Raw genomic sequence first — 25761 nt, forward strand, 5'->3', positions numbered from 1 at the left:
TTCATCTTGTCCAGTCAAGTAGGAGAGATTTTTTAAATATACTGTACAAGAAAGAGGCAGTGGTTACAAGACTTTTAATGAACATTTTCAAATTAGAAATTGCTAAAATTTACATTCAGAAAAGGGGAAACAATACCTCCCTCTTCTCCGATTCTTTGTGCTTGAATATTATGTTCATTTGAGTAGAATTCAGATGCAGATGAAATAACTTTTCAGAATTGTTTTCAATCTTTTTTTAGTTCAATGTAGGAAAAATAAATCCTTATACATGTATTCACCTTGAAGGTCACTAGAATAGTCTGTCTTTAATTATAAATTGAAAACATTAATCTTCTTCAATATACACTGTATTGAAAATGTTTCCATATTGATTTGACAAATGTATCACTGTTTTAAAGTGGATTAAAAAATATTCCTCTTACATGTATGTTTCTATTCTCAGACGACCATGTTAACAGACTTGAATGTACATTTTACTGGGATTCTCCTGTATTACTTCTATATACTTGAAAAGAAATTCCCATAGAGTAGACCATTGTTTATAAATAAAATTGAATGCACATTATAAGATTATATATATTTCAGACATGCAGATATTTGATGTCCTTCTTATGTTTGTCACCTTTGCTTCATATTTGGACGTTCTACTGACTATAGACGATAAAGACCAACTAACAACTAAATTGTCTGACAAACGGGATGACTTCAGCCTTTTCTATTGTCATTTTTCCTTATTTATAAAGTAATATTCTGCAAACATTTGCATATAATGTTTACGTCTACCAACTTATTCGATACCCAAGAGCACGATTAATTTTTAAATCGAAGCAGGCTACTGACAGATACATGTAAGTTGATGTTACAGGGGTTTCAACAACCTCGTTTAAAGTCAGCATTTCGTAGATTCAATGGTCGTATCAATGACCCTGTCAACAAATATAACCTATAATTGGGTCAATTGTTTGGTCCTTGTTTTTTTTACTGAATTCGACAACGGAATGTCACGTTTACCCGATTTATTCATAGCGCTCACGGCGGATGTGACGGACAACAGGAGATGCTTCTCTTTCTAGGCACCTGATCCCACCTCTGCAATTTTTGGGGGTCTTTTTTTATGCCCTGTTAACAAAATTGTACTGCTTGTGGATATTTTAAAATCATCACTGTTCGTTATCTTCACCATTTTTTCATTAAGAAATATATATATATATATATCCACAGTATATCGTTCGCACGAGTTATTACGTCATTTTCGATACATTCTACCTCATTTGCACGACTTTTAATGTCATTCAAAATATGCATATATATTACATTGCATAAATTTCCGTATTTATTTATGAAAAAATATCACATTCTTTTTTTCCCTTCATTTTTTTTTAAAAAAGTTTTTCCAACTCAAAGCATGCTGATTACTTTGGGAGACATGTTTACCAATGAAAAGCCAGAACATCCCGCTTGTCTGTTATTTAGCTATGAATGTCTTTAATCAGTCAAATATCCAAATATGAAACAAATGGAAGACAGTCACAAGTTTGGCTTTCCAGAAAGCCTAAAATGTCATCTCTTTGGCTTCATGAATGTCACAGAATAAACTGTGGAATGTTATATCATTTTCTCAGCTATTACAGGCAGTAGTATCGCTTTTGAAAAAAAAAAAAAGGGGGGGGGGGAGAGAAAAGAAATCGACGACTTGTCTGAACAATCTTTGACAAGGGGAAAAGGGGGCTGTCCAAACTCAACATTCTCATTTCTTGGAAGGGGGGATTACAACTTTTCCAACAAACATATTTTATATCATAATACATTCCCATGGGATGATTTGATGTACGATACTGCAACAAAAGATGGAAGATGGGGCAAGGGCGCGCCTTTCAATGAATATTTTCAATGTTTGGGAAAAAGTGGAAGGGGCCGACCCTCCTGATGCTACGTGCCTGTATTATTTTACCTGTTGTAAATACATATATGCTTTATTCATTTTAAATATTGTTTGTTCAATGTCTGTAAAAATCTAACCACTGAGAAATATTCGTAAAACTTAGACAATAAAGGGAAATTACGTTAACAGTTATAACCAATAGTAGCCATTTTGCGATTTTCATTTTGTGCTGAGAACACAATAGGCTTAAAAGATAGAAATATGCAGATAAATGTAATGCGGTTTTATTGCATTTTGATTGCGCGTTCGTCCAGTGTTGGTCAAAAAGGGCATAAAGAAGAATATCAAACATTGAGGTTCATACCTTGGCATCAATTACCTGTTATAAATTTTGTATCATGCACTCTGCTGGAAAGGGGGTCATTTTTCAACGGGGGTCAATTTTTTATAGGACACACACATAAAATAATGACCCCTAGGTCCCTTTTTCTACAAAAAAATAATTTTTTCTACGGCTGGGGGGTCATTTTTTGTCGTTGAAATTTGACCCCCTGGTCATTATTCTATGGGGGTCATTATTTGTCTTTACACCGGCATATTTATCATGAAGCGCTACCGCGCTTCATGAAATATGCCGGCGTGAAGCGTCGTAGTTCATGTCCTCATGAATCTTCAAAAATTAAATTCATTTCTTAATTGAACATAATTTCTTTTCAATAGGTTCATCTAAGAAAAATATTTGCAAATATAAATAATTAAGAAATGAATTTAATTTTTGAAGATACATGAGGACATGAACTACGACGCTTCACGCCGGCATATTTCATGAAGCGCGTTAGCGCTTCATGATAAATATGCCGGCGTGAAGCGTTGTAGTTCATGTACCTCATGAATTTTCAAAAATTAAATTCATTTTTTATATTTACATTATTTTTTTTTATGATTTGCAACAATTAACACCATTCCTTTGTCATTTTTAAAGCAAAAGAGTTTGCACTATACTTTTGACGTCAAGTGCGGTATTATGACATAACAATGGAGATATTCATGCCCATTCATGGTAGTTCATGAGAAAATGAACTGTACTCTATTTTGTAAAGAATCATAGGAGGAATTTTATTGGAAATGTAAATATTTGAAATTATACTGGTGCAGACTTTACGTGAAGCAATAACATTTGCGGTGTTTTTGCGATCAAATTCGCAAACACACACTCACACTCAAGATTCTTTGAATAGCTAAATTGAATCAAGAATAGTTTGATTTTGCATAATAACACACACAATTAAAAAAACGATTTATATACTCCCGCCTCTACATATACAACTAAATCATTATATCTATACTTATAAATTAATAAATTTTGCAAATAAACTCCGAAACGGGTGCACCAGAGTTCTTACTTACTGCTCTAAGAATACACACGATACAAGATGATGTCCGTAAACTATATTTAGATTTCACTTGCATTGTAAGTATCGTACATTAAATTAAAAGTCTACTTTTATTTTCTATAAACAGCCATAAAATAGCAAAAACGTGAGTACGGTGGCGTTTCCGGTTGGCGGATCAAAGTTACTGGCAATTTTTAATGAAACTGACAACAAGCAATCGTTTATTTATTTCATGAAACGTCATTACTGAATTATTCAATCAAAACTTGATTTAAATGATATAAAAGAAATAAGTTGTGATAACCGATTAAAAAGGGAAATATGCAAATTATTTTCGTCATTCACCGATCGTAATATTGACGGAAGCTTCTAGAACATCATATAGCATCGAGCCCGATGTTAAAAAGAAAAAAAAAGCTTTTGTGTGAATGGTCATTGAAATAATGGTAAATCATTGATAACACTGTAAGTTGTGAATATATTTATATATTGAAAGACTATTACATATCATATATGTAGTAGGTTTTCCTTATAAATTTATCAGTAAAATTTGTATATATTCCTCACTGAGAGCATCGTGGCAACGAACCCGAAGTACAATTTGTACTTCGTAATAAACTTGCTTACATGAAAAGAGAATATCAATGAATAAGGCATTATTCAAATACAATTATGCTGTATAATTTTGTGCTTTAATTAATACATTTCAGTTTTTTTCTGAATACAGTCTTTTGTATCAAATACTCGGCCTATTCCAGTGGCAGATCCAGGAATCTTGAAAAGGGGGGGGGGGGGGCAACCAGTTTGGGGTTGGGGTAGGGGCTCACGGACACACCAGAAAAATTGATTTATTAAATTTTATGTATATTTTGGACACAAAACGGGAGGGGGGTTGGGCCCCCCCCCTCTTAATCCGCCAGTGTATTCATAAGGCGTTATATAAAAGCTAATTTTTACACAGGTACTTGGGTCTTGGATTATAAATATGTATACATGTTCCTTATTGATATGTAAAAAAAAGAGGTAAGGTACAGTTTTTACATATCAATAAGGTACATACATATTTATAAACCAAGACCCAAGTACCTGTGAATTTTTACCCAAAAAATCTATTTCTCAGTAAAATGTGCATATTCACTGCTTTTATTCGTGACGGAAATGAAATAAGAGCATTTGAAATACAATATCCATAATATAGTACATTGTATATAACAGGTTTCACAATAAACGTCAATTAATGATATTGTTATTTAAGTTTTACAGGGGGGGGGGGGGGGGGGTTGGAGACGTACTTCTACTTCATGCGGGATTTTGAACAAAGTATTTCTTCCTGCTATAAGCCTGTAGGCTGGCAGTAGAAACTACAATATATATATATTATTAGATTTTTTCTGTCGGTAGTGGTATAAATTCAATTCCCCGCGCTTGCGCGGGATTTCATCTAGTAAAATTCATTTAAGAACCCACTGTACACTAAAGAGTTCTGATCCTGTCGTTTTTGCTGCAGTTAGAGTGATCTGCCCTTAGATTTAAATAAATTTAAATAAATTGAGATCTACAGAATTTACTCAATTTGTAATCAATTCAAGCATTCTAAACAAAAGGTCAAGATAAATTAATAGAAACACAATTATTTGCATCTATTTTCTCCACTAAAGTAAACAACAGTGATTTCTGTTCATTGATACTTTGTTGCCTTTGAACATTTTTTCCTGGGGGTAAATGTCACGTACCATACATTGAAAATTAAATGGTTAAGCTCAAAATTTACATATTTATACAATATAATTTTCTCAGTGTCCAAAAACATTTTGCACTGGTGTATACAGGGCCCTTAAAAAAAACTCTGTCGCCGATATGGTAAACATATTAGAGTAACATCCCTTTGCATCTAGATACTGCATAGATTTTACTGTGGCAGGGCCGCCCCATCAAAACGGCTCATGGAAAACAATAAACTTAATCTTTCTATGTTAACTTCTGCCTAAAAATATCATTCAGATATATATAATACTTTTTTAATATTTAAGGAATCACTGTCTAGTTTGTTGGGTATGCATACCCAATAAACTAGACAGTGATTCCTTTTATTTACATTTCTTTGAGAAATAAAATTGTATTTATAATTTTTTTTTTTTAAAAAATGCTGTCTAATAGATTTAAAATACACGAGGCCTCCCATGTTAATTTCAATAGCCCTCGCCCACCGACGTCAGACACAAAGACAGCCGCACGAGATTGACATGCATATAAGGCTCCTGACCTTTCACCTGGCGAAATTAACATTTCGGTTGAATTATCAAGAAATCAACTTACATAACTTTCGAAGAGTTATCACAGAGGAAACACTTAGAAATGGAAATATATAATAATTTTTCCATTTCTATTTGTTTTCTCCGTGAACTCTGAGAAAGTTAGTTGAGTTGATTTCTTGATCATTCTACCGAATGTAATTTTCGCCAAGCAATAGGTCAGGAGCCAAGGCGGCCTAATATGCATGTAAATCTCGTGCGGCTGTCTTTGTGTTTGACGTCAGTGGGCGGGGACTATTGAAATTGACATGTGAGGCCTCGTGTAATTTAAATCTATTGGTCTACATTTTTAAAATCTAAAATTACAATTTTATTTCACAATGAAATGGAAATATAAGGAATCACTGTCTAGTTAGTAGAGTATGCCAGGGACATCAACGATAGTTGGAAACGTGGGATAATTTATGCATAACGGGCTACGCCCGTTATGCAAAGTATCCCACGTTTCTAACTATCGTTGATGCCCTGGCATACTCTACTAACTAGACAGTGGAATATTTTAAACGGAATATTGAATACAATTCACTTTTAAAAGTAGAATGATTAATGACATTATTTCTAACTTCTATATGAAGTTAAAGGTAAAAAAAAAAAAATTAAAACTATTTTCACGCAATTGCAACTTCGTGATAAAGCCACTATAGGCCTATCCGTATTTTGTTTTCTAGTACATGGAATTTATTCATCAGAAGTTGTTGAAACTCCATAGCCTGCATCTTATATCAGTTTAGGTTATTAATGACACATCTTAGTTTACATTCTACAGCTTGAACATCTCTGACGTCCTGTCAGTGTTTATTTACTGTTAAGGACCCTCTCTACAATGCACTCTAATTTCAGGGTACTTTTGTGTAGTAGGTTGACCAACCATTTGACATAAAATAGAATAAATTGTTATCTGTACTGTATGACACAATTTAAAATAAATCCAAGTATTATAAACATTTTATTAGACCAAGATATAGTAGTTGAAAACTTTATTTGTATGTATTTTCTCCATTTGAGTAAGCAAAAGCGATTTTTCTTTATTGTTACTTCATTGTCTTTAAAGATTTTTCCGGGATAAAAAAGGCACGCTCCCTTTGTTAAAAATGAGTTAGTTAATTTCAAAATATACTCCCTTACGCTCTATAATTTTCCCAAAGTCCAAAAAACATTTTTTCATCAGTGTATAGAGGGTCCTTAACTAATATTTCATTGTCTCCGAACATTTTTCCTGGGGAAATAGGGCAGGTACTCTAGGTTGAAAATGAACTAAATTAACTTAGTATATATACCTTTGTATGATTTACATGTATAAACCCATTAATAATCTTTCTTCAAGTCCAAAAAGCAACATTTTTCATCAATGTGCACAGCTTCCTTAAGGGTACACCGTCTGTCATACAGGTATTTTTGCTGAATAAGGGTTTTTTTTTCAAGTTTATAATTATTGTGCCGGAAAAAATGTCATTATTCTTTTCATTCTTATTTAACAAACAGTATTAGCGCAAATAAATGTCTGGCCAGACCGTGTTCAAAAGTACAGAATATTTCTTTCAAAATTGAGAGCAAAAAGTTTTTATTCTGCAGACATAACCCCCGTATAGAAAACTGAAATCACAAGTGCTCGAGTTTTGTAGGCCCATATATCAATAACGGGGGTACTCCTTGGTGATCGATGACGCTGTAGTTAATTATGTCCGGTTAATGAGTCCGGTCTTCTAACATGTGTTAACTGAATAGGACTGTTACATTGTAACGGACCCGGTGAAAGCACTTGGCTTGTGTTATCGTTTCTACATGCTGTAGAGAGATAATAAAGGTTCGATTATGCCCCCTCCAGCTCTTAGTTCTCTTAAACGTCTTCGTCCGGACAGACAGTTTCCTTTTGAGGTAAATATCAAGGTTTTTTTTCTCTCTCTCTCCCCATCTCTCTGTCTTTTTTTTTCAATAAGAATGTATCAAGATTATATAAACATTAATTATTTCCCCCGAATGTAAAAGCATATGAACTAAGTCAATTTTAGAAATATGGTTTGCTGTTTTTTGTTATATATATATATATATATATATATATATATATATATATATATATATATATATATATATATATATATATATATATATATATATATATCAACATTTAGTGATCATGAATGTCAAGTTTCATAATGATATCACATTTGATTAAGAAAAAAATGTAAAAATAAAGAAAGCATGTACTGCGTACGTCGGCGCTCAAAAGCAAAGGTAGTTTACATCATGATCATTCCTTTTTAAAATAATGGTCTTTTGCGCAACATGCATTTCGTGACATCGCTGACTTTTTTTCTCAAATACACTGGCAAAGCAATCTTGACTCAAGGACGCATTAAAATTCATCATTTCTTGATCAAAATCAAATTTCCGTCCTCGTAAGAAACAGAAAAAACAACAAAAAGTTTAACGTCGATAGTGACCCATACCGTTTTTTAACATGATAGTTAGGCCTCCCTATTTTATTGGTGCTGAGTTGAAAATGTTAGTGAATCTCATTTACAAATACCCTCTCTGCTAACGTTATACCGTTCTAGTGTGTTATGTTAATTCAAAATCTTTTTCGTCTTTGAGGGATTTAAACTATATATTCAAAACAAAAGAATTTTGTAAATATATCCCGGTGCCCCAGAATTGCATTTGACGACGTCATTTTCAGCAAACTCAATTCAGAGTATTGTTTGAAAATTACGTCACTACTCATCCGTCTCTGAAGTAAATAACTTTAACAAATGTCTGAGAATTGTTTTAATCAAAAAAAAAAAATTGGCTGAATGATCACCGAATCTGTAAAAAAAAAAAAGTCCTTATCTCATCTCCAACGTTGTTTTTTTTTTTCTCTCTCTCTCTTACAGCCTCACAATCATGCTGCACAATAAGTCTCTGCTTTGCCTGAGCTTCATCGCTGTAGGTAGGTTTGATCATTACACTTTTTTAATATCAATCGACTGGTAATAAAAACAAAACTGTTGTACAAAACTGCAGAAGTAATAATTTACAAAAGCAGGAATTTTTTTTTTACCTGAATAAGCTTTGCATCGGTGCTGAAATTCCTAGTGGAGATTTTATGTTACAGAGGAACCGGTGGTTTATTGTATCTACGCATTGTAATGAATGGTTTGATATATTTAAATTAACATTGTTTTTCAGGTCAAGTCCAATTGAATTCGGGCATCTTTTACATTAAATATCATTGATGTATTTAAAAGATTTACTTTTCAATTATTTTTTGACAATTTTAGGCCTTCGTCATGCCTTAGCAGGTTATGGTGGACAAACTTGCACCATACCCACGTCCGGTAACCCCGGGGCCACTACTGTTTGTACGGGGACTGCAAACGGATTCTGTCTGATTGATACATTCACCACTGCAGGTACCCCTAGTCTCAATTCCATCTCTACCACTGGCAGATGTGTCTGTTATCAGGGATACAGTGGGGCAGCCTGTGGAAGTAAGTATTTCCATGATATTTAAGTATTTTCGTAATTGTTCATTGCAGAAAAATATCGAACTGGGTATTTACTGAGAGAGAGAGAGAGAGAGAGAGAGCTTATATTTCTTTTTCATGTTCAACACAGAATATACAGAAGTTAAATTTATTGTTTACTTTCAAATAATTCTATCTTTGCAGCTGTTGATCCTACAACCTCTTCAACCAATACCAATGCTATTAATGCCATTGGAGCTTTGGCAGTAGGAGGCGTCGGTGCTTATGTACTTGCTAATGGACTTGGGTCGGGTGGATCGCAAGGCCCACTAGGCATAGAGGCAGGATCTCCACAGGCTGTACAGGAGGCCTTGTATATACAGCAGGCCTTTGGTGGACCAGGCAGTGGCCTAGGGGGTTTAGGTGGAGTCGGGCAGCAGGGCTATGGTGGATTGGGCACAGGAGTAGGAAGTTTGGGTGGCTTGGGGAAATAGAATTGAGTGTTGAGATATTGGGTAACAAATTTGCTGAATTCAGCAATATATTATTCCACTTTTTATAAGTGAATATTTGTACATTGAATCCTTCTGAAATAGAATTACATAACGTTTTTCTTATAAAAGATAGTTGCATAATATGAAATAAAGATTATTAACAAATTAAGCGCGTCTTTTAAAAGCTATTTCTAAACATGAGCATCGGGCTTTCCTCAAACACGCTCTTGTTATAAATAATTTAAGTTTATGTTTTGATTTGTATTTATTTAATCTGAAACAAAGACAGAAATCCAGTAAAACTTGGTTATAAGGAAGTAGCAGGGACTGCAATAATCAAGAGTCTATATATCTGTAGAAGGAATAGAGTGCAAAGTCTTCTATGAAATTAAAAAAAGTTTCCTTATAACAGAGGTTTCCTTAAAAGTAAGTTCTTTATAATTGAGTCTAAATGTATTGTTTTCTTGTGGATTTCATTATAATTATTTTTCAATCCATTTTGATTTATTTCAGTTTTTAAATCGGTTATTTTCTACAGAGAGAGAGAGAAAGAGAGGGAGAGAGAGCGAGAGAAAAGGGGAAGCACTTGTTTCATTCACTTAGTAATTATTAACAATGTGGTAGTCTGTAGTAAAAAGTAAAAATTCTGCAACAGTCTTTATTATACATATGATTTTTCAGAAACATTTTTCGACTTCTCAAAAATATTTCTCCATTTGGTTTCATTTGAAAGTTTAATTTAATTTTATTAACTTATTTATTTATTTTTATTTTTCAATAGATTTACTAAAGAGTTATACTCTAATAGTTCCTCATTGATCTGTCGGAAAAAAATCTTTTTGGACAAATAGATATCATTTAATTGTAAAATTCACATATTATGTTTCAAAATTTTGTTAAATTCAGTATAACAAAATTGCAATCAGTTGTTTTCAAACACCAAGATTTTTTCCCTAAAATAAATGTGATCCATTAGAAGTTTATAAATCTTTATTTAAATTTATCACAACAATTAGGTATTTTGTGCTTACATATTTAACTGTTCCAGTTGTTTCAAACTTTAAGTTTGTGTCTAAAATGAATAATAAAAAATAAATGCCAAATAAATTAACATTATATTTTGTTTTTAGGCCACTATAAAATTAGCTTCCATTTTAACATATATTTACAAATGAACCATTTTTAAACAATCATTGGTTTTTTTTTTAAGGTCAACTAATATAAACTCTGATATATTTCTTATGGTAATAATAATACTTTTTCAAAAACATGTACTCGTTTAAGAAATTTTTGCAATAATCAACATATTGATTTGGCATGTTTTCTTGAAATTCCGTTTCTCTAAAGACCATATTTCTTTTGCTCTTTTAATTAGTCGTTTGTGTGATTTTTTTTTTCTATATTGTATTCTAATGTTAAAATTCTATCCGATGTGGCTTTTACCGAGGAATCTTTTGACAAAGTAAAAATGTGCTTCGTTTAGTTCGAATTTGTTGAAATTAAAGTCTGTGCAAGGCCAAACCAAATGATATATGCAACACTAAATCAATACCATGCTCTCTAATACCTACAGAAAAAATCTGAAAAAAAATGATTACAGTCAATATCATTTTTCAAAATGAAAATAACATGTCTGTGAAAGTGTTTCATTCATTGGATGAATTACAGTATTTTACTGTTGAAAACACGAGTATTTGTTTCGTAAACAGGACATCCCTCCTTCTTCTTTCCAGAAGGTAGGAGTAACTAACTCTATTTCAGACACACCCACTTCAAACTCGTATTTTATTAATTTATCAATTATTTACCTACTTTAAACAGGTAGACTTCAGAATGAAAGCTCGCTGAAGTAGGTTCATGAGGCCAACTTAAAATGTATTGTTTGTTTGCCATCTCCAATGGGTCGATAGGTACGTTGGAGCCCTCTCTCCCCCCACCCCCCCCCCCCTTCCCGAAAATTTCAACATCAATTCTGTATTTTTCCAGAATGTATAAAAGGAAAAATAAATGTTTCCTGCAGGTTAAAAAAAAGTTTTGAGTCGGGCCATTTTTAGGTCGGGAGAGGGCAACCAAACAATGTTTTAAAGATGGCCTGATTGATAAATAAATAAAAAAAAAACGAGTTTGAAGTGGGGTGTCTGAAGCTTAGGTACCTTGTGGAAAGAAAAAGTAAGGGGTGCCCTGTATAGGAAACAAGTGCACGTGGTTGAAAATGAAATAATCCCCACCATCACCACCATCCATCATACATTTGTCCAATTAACATTATTGTTATACTTATTTTTGCACTACCTCTTCAGTATACATGTATTTATTACATTTTCAACAGTGAAATACTGTAATTTATTTACTGAATAAAAGTAGTATTCTGACACAGTGTGAAAGGATACCAAAATGGTATTCTCACAGTGTGAGAATATCAGAAGTGCGGCAAAACTTACGATTTTCCTTTCCTTCACGAAGAGTGTTTTTTTTTTTAAATCCCTGGCCTGTTATAAGATAGAGTTAAGGTTTTGCCAAAGGTCAACATGTCCAAAAATTTATTTTTACAATAGCTCCAAAACTATCTTGTTTATAAAGTTAAAACTTTTACAGTTTATAAATATATCATTGATTAACAGATAGAACGTATCACTTGATAACAAATACTTAAAATATTTATCGAGAAACATTCTTTTAAAAAAATGCATATATTTTTATAAAAAATACACCTAATCAATACCGTACTTTTAGTGAAAGCCATCATTGCAGAAACATTATATGTTTATCAATGAAGGGCAAGTTGGACTTCGATAGCCTCTGGAAAGTTGTTTTCCCTGTTTATTTTGTCCAAATGTTAAGATTTGAAACCGAAAGTACATTGCAAATGGTGGATTTTATAGGGGTGTTGTCTTTATACATGTCATGCTTTCAATAACAGCCTTTCAGAGACCATTTACGTCCAACTTGTCTTTCATTGATAAACATATATTATTTCTGCAATGATGGTTTTCAGGTGCATTTTTTTTTTTGAGATATACAAATTTTTTGAAATATATTTTTTTAAATATTTGTTTTCAAATGATACTTTCTATCTGTTAATCAATGATATATTTATAAACTGTAAAAAGTTTAAACTTTATACATCACATAGTTAGATTCATAGTTAGTTTCATACTCGTGAGACAGGATTTTTTGATATTTTCACTCGTGCTTCGAACTCATGAAAATATCAAAAAATCCTGTCCCACTCGTGAAATAAATTCCATATTGATATACAAAACATTGAATATCCTCTATATCCACGAAAGCCGGATAGACTCATTTTTGACAAGGTAAAACAATATTAAACTAATTCGTAATATAACAAGTTAGTATCTCTTTATAACGAGTAAATATCCTGTTATTACGAGTGAGTATCTCGTTATAACGAGATAACTATCGTTATATAGCGAGTTATTTTTTTTACCCTCTCAAAAATGAGCACTGTCAGCTTTCGTAGCCATATAAAAGATGAAAATAACGAACACTGATCAATCTTATAAATCATGTAAAATACGAATCGTAAGCAGGGCAAAAACACTGACCCCTGGAAACACAAGAGGTAGGATCAGGTGCCTAGGAGGAGTAAGCATCCCCTGTCGAACGATCACAGCCACTGTGAGTCCTATGTATTGATCAGGTAGACGGAGTAATCTGTAGTCAATATAATAACGGTAATATGAGAAACAAAATTATCACCTGCATATGGGGTATATATCTCTCAGTTGATTCGATACCCAAGAGCATACTCTATATATAAACAATTTCTAAAACGGGGTAATTTATTGACAAACAAATTGATGAAACAAAAATATCAATAGTCTCGTTTAAAGTCATCATTTCGTAAGTTCTATGGTCGATACAATGACCTTGTAAGCAAATACAATCTATCATTAAGTCATATGCTGACTGAAGTTTTTCATAATAATTGTTAGGCCATTATTTACACACTGAATTGTCTACGGATTTTTCCGTTATTTACCGATCATGGCAGGGAGCACACGGCGGGTGTGACCGGTCGGCAGGGGATGCTCACTCCTCCATGGCACGTGATCCCAACTCTGATGTTTTTGGAGGTCCATGTGTGCTCTGCTCCCGATTTGTACTATTTAATGGAGTTTTGAGCTTGAATATTGTTCGTTATCTCCATATTTCATGGTTTACCAGATGTAGAATTAAAAGCAAGTATTTAATAATGAGCCTTACAAATAACAACTACATTGTTACAAGCATTGTCAGCTGGAAAAAAAACATATTTTTCTTATAGTCTCTCCTATTCCTTTATCACTTCCGGTCTACTGAAAACTGAAGGATAGATAGTTCGCATTTTGGCCTTTGATATTCTAATGCGATTCTTTAATGTACTGTTTCTAAAACTTTTTATCCATTCTAGCAGCGTGTCAAGTCCTTTCCCTTCATATCATCTAGCATATTCCTTAGCGGAATTCATAATGGAAATGAAGTTTTGTTTGAAAGATCTGGACTTTTTGAATTTAGAATCTTTGGAGATGATTACTTTAGTGTCGTCATTCGAACTGAACCTACATCGCCAGTAATGATGTGCTCAGCTGGACTATAGACCCAAATTTACTTAAGTTGTGCCAATCATAGATTTTCTTGTCACAACAATAAAACAATGTTTTAAAGTGCTTGATATGCAAAAAGAAAGTATAAAGGTATATAAACCTGCCAAAAATTCATTATGTAATATAATATTACAGGGTATATGCTATTTTGAAACGTAAACGTATCACAAAACCCTCTGAAAACTCGTGTCACAAACTGACGATTTGCACAGAAAATTGCATCTTTGGTCAAATGTATTCTTAGACAATATATTTCATAAATTCAATTCGCAGAAGTAAAATATGAAAATTACTATATTGAAAAGAACTTTCCAAATTAGTGCTAACTTAATGAAAAAATTTGTTACATCTCATTGTCACAAAAAGTACAGTGAATACATTTCTTTGTTGAAAATATTGTTTTGTTAGAAAAATGTGTATATTTTCTCTCTTCTACAAATGAAAAATATTATAGTAAAGTCCATATAATTTGAAGTTTCCTTTTTTGTGACCTTCATTATCAAAAAGTATCCATTAACCTTTAATACAGCACTTATATGAAATGGAAATCATTCATTTGAAACAATTAATGGTGCCATTAATTTAACTATACGATTTCAGAATGCTGTATTTTTTAACGGCTAAGTAATCATCTTTTTTGTTAATTACGTTACTTTGCATATGTTTCATGTTATATTGTATCTAGGGCCGAATTTTTCAGTTAGCGATTACTATTTAATAATAGCTTTCATTCAAATACTCTTATTTCATCAAAAGTTGTCATACAGAAAATGTAAAAAAAAAAAAAAAAAAAAAAAAAAAAAAAAAAAAAATCTCTTCATTATCAGGTATGAAATGTAGTGGACATTTTAAATGGCAATTGGAACAACCCTATGTAGTTGAAAAAAAAGTAGTGAACAAAATACACTTAGGAGGATTTTGTTTTAGATTATCAATGTCAAGGCATTGTAGAGTTTGTTTAATTGAAAATGTTGAATCCAACATTTGGGGAATATCAAAAAAAAAAAAAAAAAAAAAAAAAAAAAAAAAAAAAAAAAACATAGTCTAAATCTCAACTGAAAATATGGTGAATACAAGACTGAATTTTTTTCTGATTAAGAATGTTGCTAATGTTTAAAGCATCTATAACTTTGTTGTCAAATTTCAGCCTAAGAAATTCACGGGTTGATTTAGAAAAATTATTATTATCTTCTGTGACACATGGCAATTTAAGGAGCCTGTGTTTGGTAACAAGTGTTGAAGAATCCAAGTACGGACTTAATGTGGCTTCTTCGAATAGTCCAACTAAAGTTCCAGTGGTACAGGGTAAAATTTGATACAAATGTGAGGTAGACCTAATTGTTTATTGACGAAAGATAAAGTTTGGCTTAATATTGTATGAACGATGTCGTGAATACGTTCACCTCTTGGTGTACTGTCCTTTCTGACATATTTTATTTCTTAAATAAAATCTGCAACATGACGACTTTTAAATAATCTGATAACATTCACATTAATTGGCACATTGAGGGATTGAAAGATTATTGATGTGGTCATTGCAACCATATTGAAATGCAGTTTAGTTTCTTCTCGTCTGCGGAATGGGGTTCTTCAAGAAGAGTTATCAATGGGATGGTATTTTCCTCCATATTTTTTACCCTCGTTTCATAAATTATATTTTATTGAAAAAAATCAAAATGCCTATCTGACTTCTTGACATGTTTTATTAGATATTTATGTTACGCATTTTTTAATGGCAAATTTTAAACTCTACAGCATATATATTTGCAAATAAAACAAATCTAATGTTTCCTTTGAAAAAATACAACAAAAAAATATGTATGAATACTTAAAAGCTAATATTAATCTTTCCATGCTGAAACCATATTTCAAAAGAGATGTCTTAGAGAGATTCATAATATAAAACTTTGGCACTGAAGCATCCCTCCTTAAATACAGAATCATCTTCGTTTCTTTAAACAATGAAAAAAATTCTATTTGCATTTTGCTGTTGTTTTTGTATGGATTCAGAGTAATTTTTAATCCCGTTCCAATATTATCCACCACAGTAGTAACGTGACAGGTACATTTGTGTTACATTTCAGTAGCGCCAAGGAAACCGTGCTCTCTCCTGTCGAATTCTACCCGCGTTCATAACCGTGATTGATAGTGTATTGGCCATAGAATACATCGTAACATTAACACTCCCGTATTCCATCTCCCGAACACAAGACGACCTATTCATAGGTGAATATCATCTACCATAAAATTTTATCGCCATCTAAAAATGAAAGGGAAAACAAAATTAGACTTTGTCGCTTCATTGTCATGACTGGAAAAAAGTATTAAATGCTTTGTACAAAATGAGTTTTGCTATATGTGAAGCCAAGGTCAAAAGTTACTTTGGTACAACCTTTTTTACATCGGATACAGCATGTTTGTAGTGCTTGTTTTGCATAAGAAGGAAAAATAAACCTGCATTAAGGTAGGGAATATCAGCATAAATAGTTCTTGAAAAAAAAAAGAAAAAAAAGGAAGAAAACAAATTTAAGATATACGTCCTATTTGATATACCGAGGGTATTTTACTTTGCAAAATAAAAAAAAATGGAAAAAGACTATGATTTTTTATTTTATTTCGCAACATAAAATATATCATAGAGGACAAATATAGTATATCGGGTAGCGCGGAATTTCAGTTATAAGATCTTTAAGAGACAAGCACCAGATCCCATCTCTGGAATTTCCAGGATCCGCGTTTTATGCCATGTTCACACTGTATAATTGTTGTTTGTAGGGTATTTTTTTTAATAAGATCGATCACTATTCGTTTTTTTTTCACTTCCTCAATTCTACAACAACTCCTGTATGGTTTGATATATACCGTTATATTCAACATGTTTATTTAAAGTGCAACAGCCATGTTTGAATTTTATATACTAAGTTGGGATTTCGGGATTTGATATAAATGCGTCAGCTGTATGCTATGACATCTGAAAACAGTTATTGTGTAAAGAAAGATCGAACGTTTCCCCATCCTGGGTTATTCCTTTTTCTTATAGGACAAAACTGACAACGGTTATCGGATGTTACGCCATGGTTGTATCCGATGTAGAATTTATTGTACCCGGGGAATGTTTGACCACGCAATGAATAAAGTCACCTTTGGTTTGTGTTCCTATCAAGTGAGAGAAAATATCAGAGAACTTTTAATGTGCATTCATTCTTTTTGAATTCATTTCACTTAAAAAAAATAAGCCCTTTATGTTATTGCATGTTACTCAGTTCTTTTTTTTTCAGATTCGCAAATGGCGAAGTACTATAGGGTTCTCTTGTGTCTGGGAGTTCTAGTTGTCGGTACGTTTATTTATTTACTGACGTGAATCCGCTTGAATTATGAATAACTATGCAGTATACTAGGGCAGAATGTGAAACGTGGACATCCGGCCCCTGGAAGTGACCGTTAAGATCCGGACATTGAAATATCATGGAACGGAAATGAAATGTCTTTTATTAATTTTTTTTAAGTTAATTTATTTAATTGAAATGAACTAGCAAAAACAGTTAATACTCAAAATGTGTCACTATTTTTAAAGTAGAAAGATTTGCCGTTTCCTGGAAGAAGAAATATTATGTGCAAGGGATATAGAATTATGAAACTTTAAGATTAATGACCAATACCACTCACTTGGATATATATAACAGTAAAACTTTTAACTTTTTTTTTTTCAAATATAGGTCTTCGCCAGACCCTTGCAGCTTATGGCGGACAAAGCTGCACCATACCTACATCTGGTAACCCCGGAGCCACCACCGTTTGTACGGGGACTGCGAATGGCTTCTGCTTGATTGATACATTCGAGGCCACGGGTAGCCCAGTCACTACGATCGCCACTACAGGAAAATGTGTCTGTTACTATGGATATAGTGGAGCCGCCTGTGGAAGTAAATGCTTTCTTTGCTTAAATATACCTGTATCCCTTGCACCAGTATCACTGACGGTGGTGTATTTATGAGAGAGAGATGGGGGGGGGGGGGGCTTCATTGTTGCAAGTCTCAAAAAACTGTTATACTTACCTGATTAGCTATGATTATCAATATTTTAAGTGATACATTGAATACAAGTTGTTAAACATTTTGTTCATCACCTTGTGTAATTTCAGCTGTTGATCCAGTGTCTACCTCAAGTTCGACTACCTCAACCTCATCTGCCAGTAACGCCATTGCAGCGCTTGGACTAGGACTTGCTGCAGCCTGGGCACTCAGTCAGGGGCTCGGGGCAGGTGCATCACAGAATGCACTTGGCCTTGGATCTGGATCTCCTCAAAGTTTACAAGAGGCATTATATATTCGACAAGCCCTGGGCGGAGCTGGATAAGGCAGTTTAGGTGGTTTTTAGTAAATAAATGATATGGTGTTTCGGGAAAAAATGGCTAGTTGGACTTTTGATTCAAGAAACTTTGTGCTACAAATTTTTGTGTGTAGTGAGGAAATAAGTAAACAATTCATTACAACTACAATCATCTTTCATGTATCAATTTTAGATATATTACCACACAAAAAGAGAGAAGCTATCGAGTGGAGGGGGGGGGGGTTCTTGGGCAAAAGCGAATGTAGTAATGAGTGAGTTCTACAATTATTACATATATATCCACATTAACGTTAATAAAAGATGTAGTAAAATTCAGTTGTTGAGTACATCAATATATATGTATCTCCCCGATAAAGATGAAACTGGACAACCTCCTTAATTCACAGGCTGTGAGGGGATCCGTTCAATTAACATTAACCAGAACTATATGTTTTACTCAGGCTTGTCCGAGATCACTCCTTTTTGAGGATTTGAAAGTCGTTGATATTTTTTTTAATACTGAAACCCACTCCATATTTTTAAAATTTATTGAATATATCATTTAAAAAAAATACGGATGCAATTTCACATACCTGCAAGTCTTGTCAGACAACTTGATCAAATTTTGTTTTCCCTAACATTTTAGCCCTTTTTTTTCTTTCTGACATATTATATCTCGTCAAATAAAATCTGCAACATGACTTGCAAGATTATTTCACAAAATAAAATATGTCAGAAAGGACACTTTTAAAAGGTTATTTAGATATCAAGCAAGTACAAGTGACATGTGCGCTCATTTCGAAATGGTAAATACTTGACATATATTATTCAAATTTAGCTTTACTATGGAAAGCCGTAGGATACCCTACGGCTTTCCATACTTTACCTATCCAATACTATGGTTATTCCTACATTTGTAATCAGAAAAAAAAATGAATTCATAAAACCATCTTATTGGGGAAAAGTCAATTATATTGTATTTTGGTGACCTTGACAACTCTAGCTAGCTTTTATCAGAATAATGATCGGGCAGAGACAGCTAGAGGTAAAACAAACATTTTATAAAAAAAATTCTACCCACTGTCTCTATATAAATCTACATGTATAACATTAGAGTGGGTAGATTTTTTTAAATAAAATGTTTGTTTTAGGTAATCGGTATCACAAACATCACACTTACCGTATATGAGAATAAAAGTCGAAACGGCTCGGGGGTCTATATCGGGGGAAGAGGGCCCTATCTTCAAGCACATGTGAGCAGAGGCAGAACATCGTTTTCAGAAATCATTCGAGCATGCATGACATCAGTTTCAGATTGCTGTGGTCATTCAGCTAGTTTCACCAGAGGCTTGTTATGAAATATTTTCATTCTTTAAATATAGTTGCAAAAATAAAATTGTAAGCCCCGAAATAGTTTTATTCTTTAAATATAGTTACCCCTTCTATAACATCACAATCTTATTTTTATAGTAGGGCAACTACATTTAAGGTAGTCCAATCCTCAGGTTCTGAAAATTGGCTTTTAAGTAATTGAAAATGCTTTCAAAAATGTCTCTGATTTCACAGAGTAACGTGAATTTACCCATGTTTTTTCTTCAAAGTTCATCATTATAGTTAATCATATTATATATGGAAAATTATCAAATCTCGAATATATTTTCAGGAAATGCGAATATAAACACCAGCTATGCATTTTCTAATTGAAAATTGATTAACAAATATATTTTAGGATAAAAAATAATATAGGTATCCAGGCATTTGGGGAAAACTGCATCTTTTTTATGCTTATACAGTATTTAGTTCTATTTACTTCAATTGTCATATAATACATGGTGTAAAATGCTTGTGCTATCATTGCTAGACATCACAAATCACGTCTAATTTCATATCATGCTAATAAGCATTGATATCTAATGACAGATTAAAGGAAATTTGATTTCTCTGAAAATGATTTTTTTTTCTTTTTTTGTGGTACAAAGGTAAACTTTTTAAAATACCTTTTCTAAGACTTAGAACCTTGAATCAATTAAGATGCATAAAATGAAAATTGTTGCATGAAAAGATCTTCATTTTGAGACTTTTTGAATAAAATAATAAATTTAAGAGTTATCCTTTCTGGCTGAGGATCTGATATCCTTAAAGAACGAAAATATTCCGTGACAAGCCCCTGTGGTTTCACCTATTAATTCGCCGGATGGGTGTCATTTACGGCCATTTATTCGATATAATGAATATTCATAAAATCTTTGTTTATCATCGTGCTGGTGTAATGCATAATATACCAATATACGAATATTATGTTCTACAGTCGACCACCGTTAAACAAAATAATAGAAAGAATAATGCTGTAGAACTGTTTCCTTATTTCGATGTATTTAATATGCATGCATGTTTTTACATTTTTGTCCTATAAAGCAACATTTAAATTAAGTTTTCTTGCTGTCAAATAAAGGTTGGACCTTATCTATATCTCATAAATACACATCTGACAAGACTCAGCCAAGTTTTCTTGCTGTTAAATAAAGTTTGAATCTTATCTATATCTCATAAGTACAGATGGTAAACAAAACTGGAGATGCAGCAATTTTAACCAAAACTGCGAGTTAAATTTTCATGAAACTCCAGAAACTGCAAAGAAATGGAGTCAATAAATAAAACCTGATCAGATATCCATATCTCGTAACCAACATGTATTTGATTTGTTGTGCTTTATACATGTACCATCTTTGATTTTCTGTACGAATATATTTAATTCGTCCGAAAAAAGAACTTATTTGTACACACAAATATCTTGTTTGTTAGAACAAACTTTTCAGAATTACTATCTTATTTGTCAGAACATATTTTTAATTCGTCCGAACAATTATATATTTTTTCAACGTCACCGTACTATTGCATTATGTCCCGTATTTATAAAAGTTAAGGCCTTTATGGATTTTTTTTTTGAAAATATGTTAGATTTATCAAAATTCTAAACTTGCAAAATGTATAACCTTACAACATAAACTAGAGTGTTCCAGGGAACGCATGTGTTGCCTACTTTGTGGCTTCATTAAAGATGTAAATAAATCTAAGTGTGGTCATCTACTAGCATTATAGTTCGTGCAAAAAGATGTAAATAAATCTAAGTGTGGTCATCTACTAGCATTATAGTTCGTGCAAAAAAAAAAAAAAAAAAAAAAAAAAAAAAAAAAAATCCACCGATAGTATAAGACTGCGGTAGAATCTGACAATCAAAGAAAGTATAGTTCCCTAACCCTCAAATGAATAAACTAAATTGAAATTATGAGAAATACATGTAATTAATTCTGTATCATTTTATTAATACATGTTTTCAACAACCCTCCAAAAGAGATTTCAGCCTGTCTTTACTGTCAGTCTATATAATCCACTGGAATATCGAATATCATACAGTTTCAAAGAATAGTATCATGGGCTCATAAATATGTATAAATGCACTAATTAAAACCCTGCCTCTCAAAAATCAAAAGACGTTAAATAAAACTGTCTGGGTATTTTTTGCAAAGTAGGTCAAAGGCATAGATCAAGTACATTGTAAAAAATATGCTGTTTATCGGCAGTATGAAATTTTTTGAAAAATAGGTCAAAGGTCAAGAGTCACGAAGTCAGTAACCATGGTAATTTACAAAAGCCATAGTGCCAAGCAATATATGTACAAAATATCAAATCCATACCTCTTACAGTTCTCGAGATATAAGACGGACAGATAAACAGACAGACGCCGGGTATAGTAATCCCTAAATGTTGCTCTGCTCTGCAGGCGACACAAAAATGGAAAAAAATAAATGTATTTGTTAAAATGGTCATTATAGTGACCCAGGAAATTTCAACTTGCTGATTTTGATTAAGACAGTTGAAAGCCTTGTAACACAAACTTATTTGTCACTATTCTGCCTCTGTTTAAAAATTGATCGTACTCAGAGCATGCTCTAGCGTACCAAATAAGTTGGGAGACATATACAGCATATGCAGGCGATAGTGGAATGCTAGTACTACTGCAATAAATGTAACAAACTGGCGTTGGAAATGGCGACTCTGAAGTCATTTCGTTTTTCATATACTTTAGTTGTTAGTTGGCCATAAACATCTAAAATCGTTACAATATCCAAATAGGAAACAGATGATAAAGATAGATTAAGATAACATTTTTCACTGATAGCCACTGTAATGTATCTATTGTACGATTTTTATTGTGTGGATAGGAACTCATGTTATATCAAATTTTAATTGGGTCTTCATCCAGTGTTCGTTAGGAAAACGCAATTTAAGAGAATCAAACGTTGAAACCCAGACCTAGGCATCAATCACCTCTTTTTAAACTTTGTATCACTGTCTTGGGATTGGGGTCATTTTTCATCGGGGGCCAATTTCTTTTAGGTTGCACATGTAGAAAACTGACCCCTAGGGTTCTTTTTCTACAAAAAAAAAAAAAAATAGTAGGAATCGTTATTAACTACTATGTTGGCCCTCTAGACATGAACATGGGATTGGACTTGAGGCCAAACACTTCCTTCCTTAAAAGAAAAAAAAAACAGATGACTATGGAAATGCAAAAGTTGGAAAATCAATTGAACACTGGGGAAGAGTCATGGTACGAGAATAGGCACCTTGAATGAAAACAGGAAGAAGTTAGCAGAAATGTGTGCCATAAACAACAGAATCATCATCTGTGGAACTCTCTTTAATTAAGCACCCAGACATATACAAGCTTACATGGGAGTCTACTGAAAGAGATAAAAATTGAATTTACCATGTATAATGGTGAATGACAGATATAGGAGATGTGTACATGTATGAGATGTCAGGTTCATGTAGGTGCAGATACCAATTCAGATCACCATACATTCTAACGAAAGTAAGGCTGAAGCTCTACAGAAATACGAAACAAACAGCAGGAAGATATATGATGTCAGTATACTGAAAGATCCAAGAGCATACGCGGAGAATTCCAATTTGAAAAGAAAAACAGATTCCAACAACCGTCAGAAGAGGAAAACGCAGTTGATGAAAAGTGGACCCATGTGAAAGAGATGTACAACAAAACAGCAGAAAAAATCTGAGGAGTGAGAAGGGGGAAACATAAAGACTGGCTCACCACAGAAACCTACATAGTCAGAGTTGAAAGAAGGAAACTGAAAAAAACAAATAGGAAGAACAAACTCGGGGAGAATAAGGGATTATAAGAAAGAATACAAAGCAAGAATAAAGAGGTTAAAAGAAACCTTAAAGAAATAACGTTCAAGGCAGAAAATGCAGTACACACAATCCATCTGAGCGAAGTGTACCATCTGACTAAACAGCTCCGTGGAAAGAGAAGAAGCTGAACAAATGGCATACCATCAAGAAATAGCGAGCTTCTAATCCAGGATGTCAAGGTATTAGAGAGATTCGAGAGCACTTTGAAGGAGAACTTTCTTAATGTCCCAGCAGAACTTCCTGAAGAATGTATTATTCAAGAGAATACATGTACAGAAATAGATGCATCGCCAGTTAGAGAAGAGGAAGTTACAAATGACATCCTAAAACGGAAAAAAAACTTTGGCATAGATAACACCAATTGAGAACTATTAAAAGAGACGTCTACAACATCCGAGCTAGCAGAACTGTCAGTGAGCAGGAGATACCACCAGATTGGAACAGATTACTCATTGTAAAATAACAAAAGAGGGTACAAAACTAATAGAGGAATTACTATTATCAGTACTATCTAAAGCGCTTTGCAGAATAGCGGTAGACAGAATAAGAGATGAAATAGAAGACAATCTAAAACAACCAGAACAAGCTGTATATTGAAGAGGAAGAAGGACATCAGAACAAATATAAATCCTAAGATACATACTGTCCATAGAGTGGCAAGCACCAGTATATATAAGCACTAGCTTCGTAGACTTCAAGAAAGTCTTTGACAGCATAATTAGGGACAAGCTGGGGGATATACTGACAGTATGTGATTCCTGAAGTAGATGACGTCGTGCACAGAATAATGAACTGGGGCTGATTTTGTAACGTCAAAAAATAGCGTCATTCAAATGTCAAAAGTTGACGCTCAAGTGTGGAAATATAATTTATATCTATTACGAATAATTGGTTTAAAATGTAGATGCATATATTGCCCTGGTTGAGTTTAATTATAGTGCGACAATATATAAATATTAAATAAATATATGATGGAAGCACTAAATCTGATATAGAGAAGAACAGACTAGTTTGAAGTGGAGACAAGCGTGAGGGATGTGTTTTGTGACTTACGTCTGACTTTATGTTCATCATTGTGGTGGACTGGATAACGAGAAACACTCAAGGAACACGCTGGAAATTTATGTCCACCTTAGAATAGACAGATTATGTCGAAGACCTGGCACTGACATCCACCGACATGCAAGGAAAAAAAACAAGCAGACTTATTGATGTTGCAAAATATACAGGATAAAAAATTAATGTGGATAAGACAGAAGGCATCAATGGGAAAAGAATGATGTCATCAGTCTGACAAGCAAAGAAGTAGAAGACGTTGAAACCTTCCTTTACTAGGGGCCACAATTATAGACAAGACGGGGAACAGAGGCATACATAAGAAGAAGGGTTTAGCCAGAAGTTCATTTTCAACCCTTAGCCAAGTATGGACAGCACAAGAACAAAACTAAGAATCTTTAATAAAAAAGTGATATCTGTATTGTATTGTTTCAAGCTCTGGAGAACCATAAAAAGATGATGAAAGACTGGATACACTCCAGGTGAATGCCTTCGGAGAATCCTGAATATATACTGTGGCACTAGCTGGCCAGATAATATCTGAAATCCACAATTACATAAAAGAACAGAAACCAACCCTGTGTCTAGAGCGATGGAAATGGATCGGCCATATTCTCCGAAGAGTACCAATATGAGAATTGCTTTAACATGGGCTCCTGAAGGAAAAAGAAAGTATGTCCCTGTGGTAAGTTGCTTTGAACATTTACTCTCAAAAAGTTTGTATTTTTTCTGAATTTTATTATTGAAAGTCAAAAGTATTTTTTCTATCATGATTATAAATCAGGTCCGTAGCAACGGTTTCAAAAAGGGGGAGGGGGGACAACTTCCAAAAAAAATCTGACAAGCCAAAAAACAAAGCAAAAAAAAAAAAAAAAAAAAAAACCACACCTTAACTGACCAAAAGTGCGGGGGGCAACTTCCCAAAATTGGTCTGACAAGCAAAATTAAAAAAAAAAAGAAGTAATTTTCTGTCCAAATCCTGGAATTCACCAGTGCTCGACCTTACAACATCAAAAAGTGGGGG

At 33.2% G+C, this 25761-nt stretch overlaps 1 protein-coding gene across 1 annotated transcript in view; it reads left to right on the top strand.

Annotated features, from left to right (window-relative positions):
- LOC133181247 (fibroin heavy chain-like) overlaps window positions 1–18491 on the top strand; it is a 38662-nt gene extending 20171 nt beyond the window's left edge. The window contains exons 6-10 of the mRNA XM_061315783.1: window positions 8849–9058; window positions 9239–9505; window positions 17414–17470; window positions 17852–18058; window positions 18277–18491. Coding sequence (XP_061171767.1) covers window positions 8849–9058; window positions 9239–9505; window positions 17414–17470; window positions 17852–18058; window positions 18277–18491 — 956 coding nt within the window. The remainder of the gene's footprint in view (window positions 1–8848; window positions 9059–9238; window positions 9506–17413; window positions 17471–17851; window positions 18059–18276) is intronic.
- The last annotated feature ends 7270 nt before the right edge of the window (window positions 18492–25761 follow it).

This window comes from Saccostrea echinata, unplaced genomic scaffold (assembly GCF_033153115.1).
Source record: "Saccostrea echinata isolate AGI-Se365-2 ecotype Australia unplaced genomic scaffold, CSIRO_AGI_Sech_v1 ptg000008l, whole genome shotgun sequence".
NCBI classification, from domain to species: Eukaryota; Metazoa; Mollusca; class Bivalvia; order Ostreida; family Ostreidae; genus Saccostrea; species Saccostrea echinata.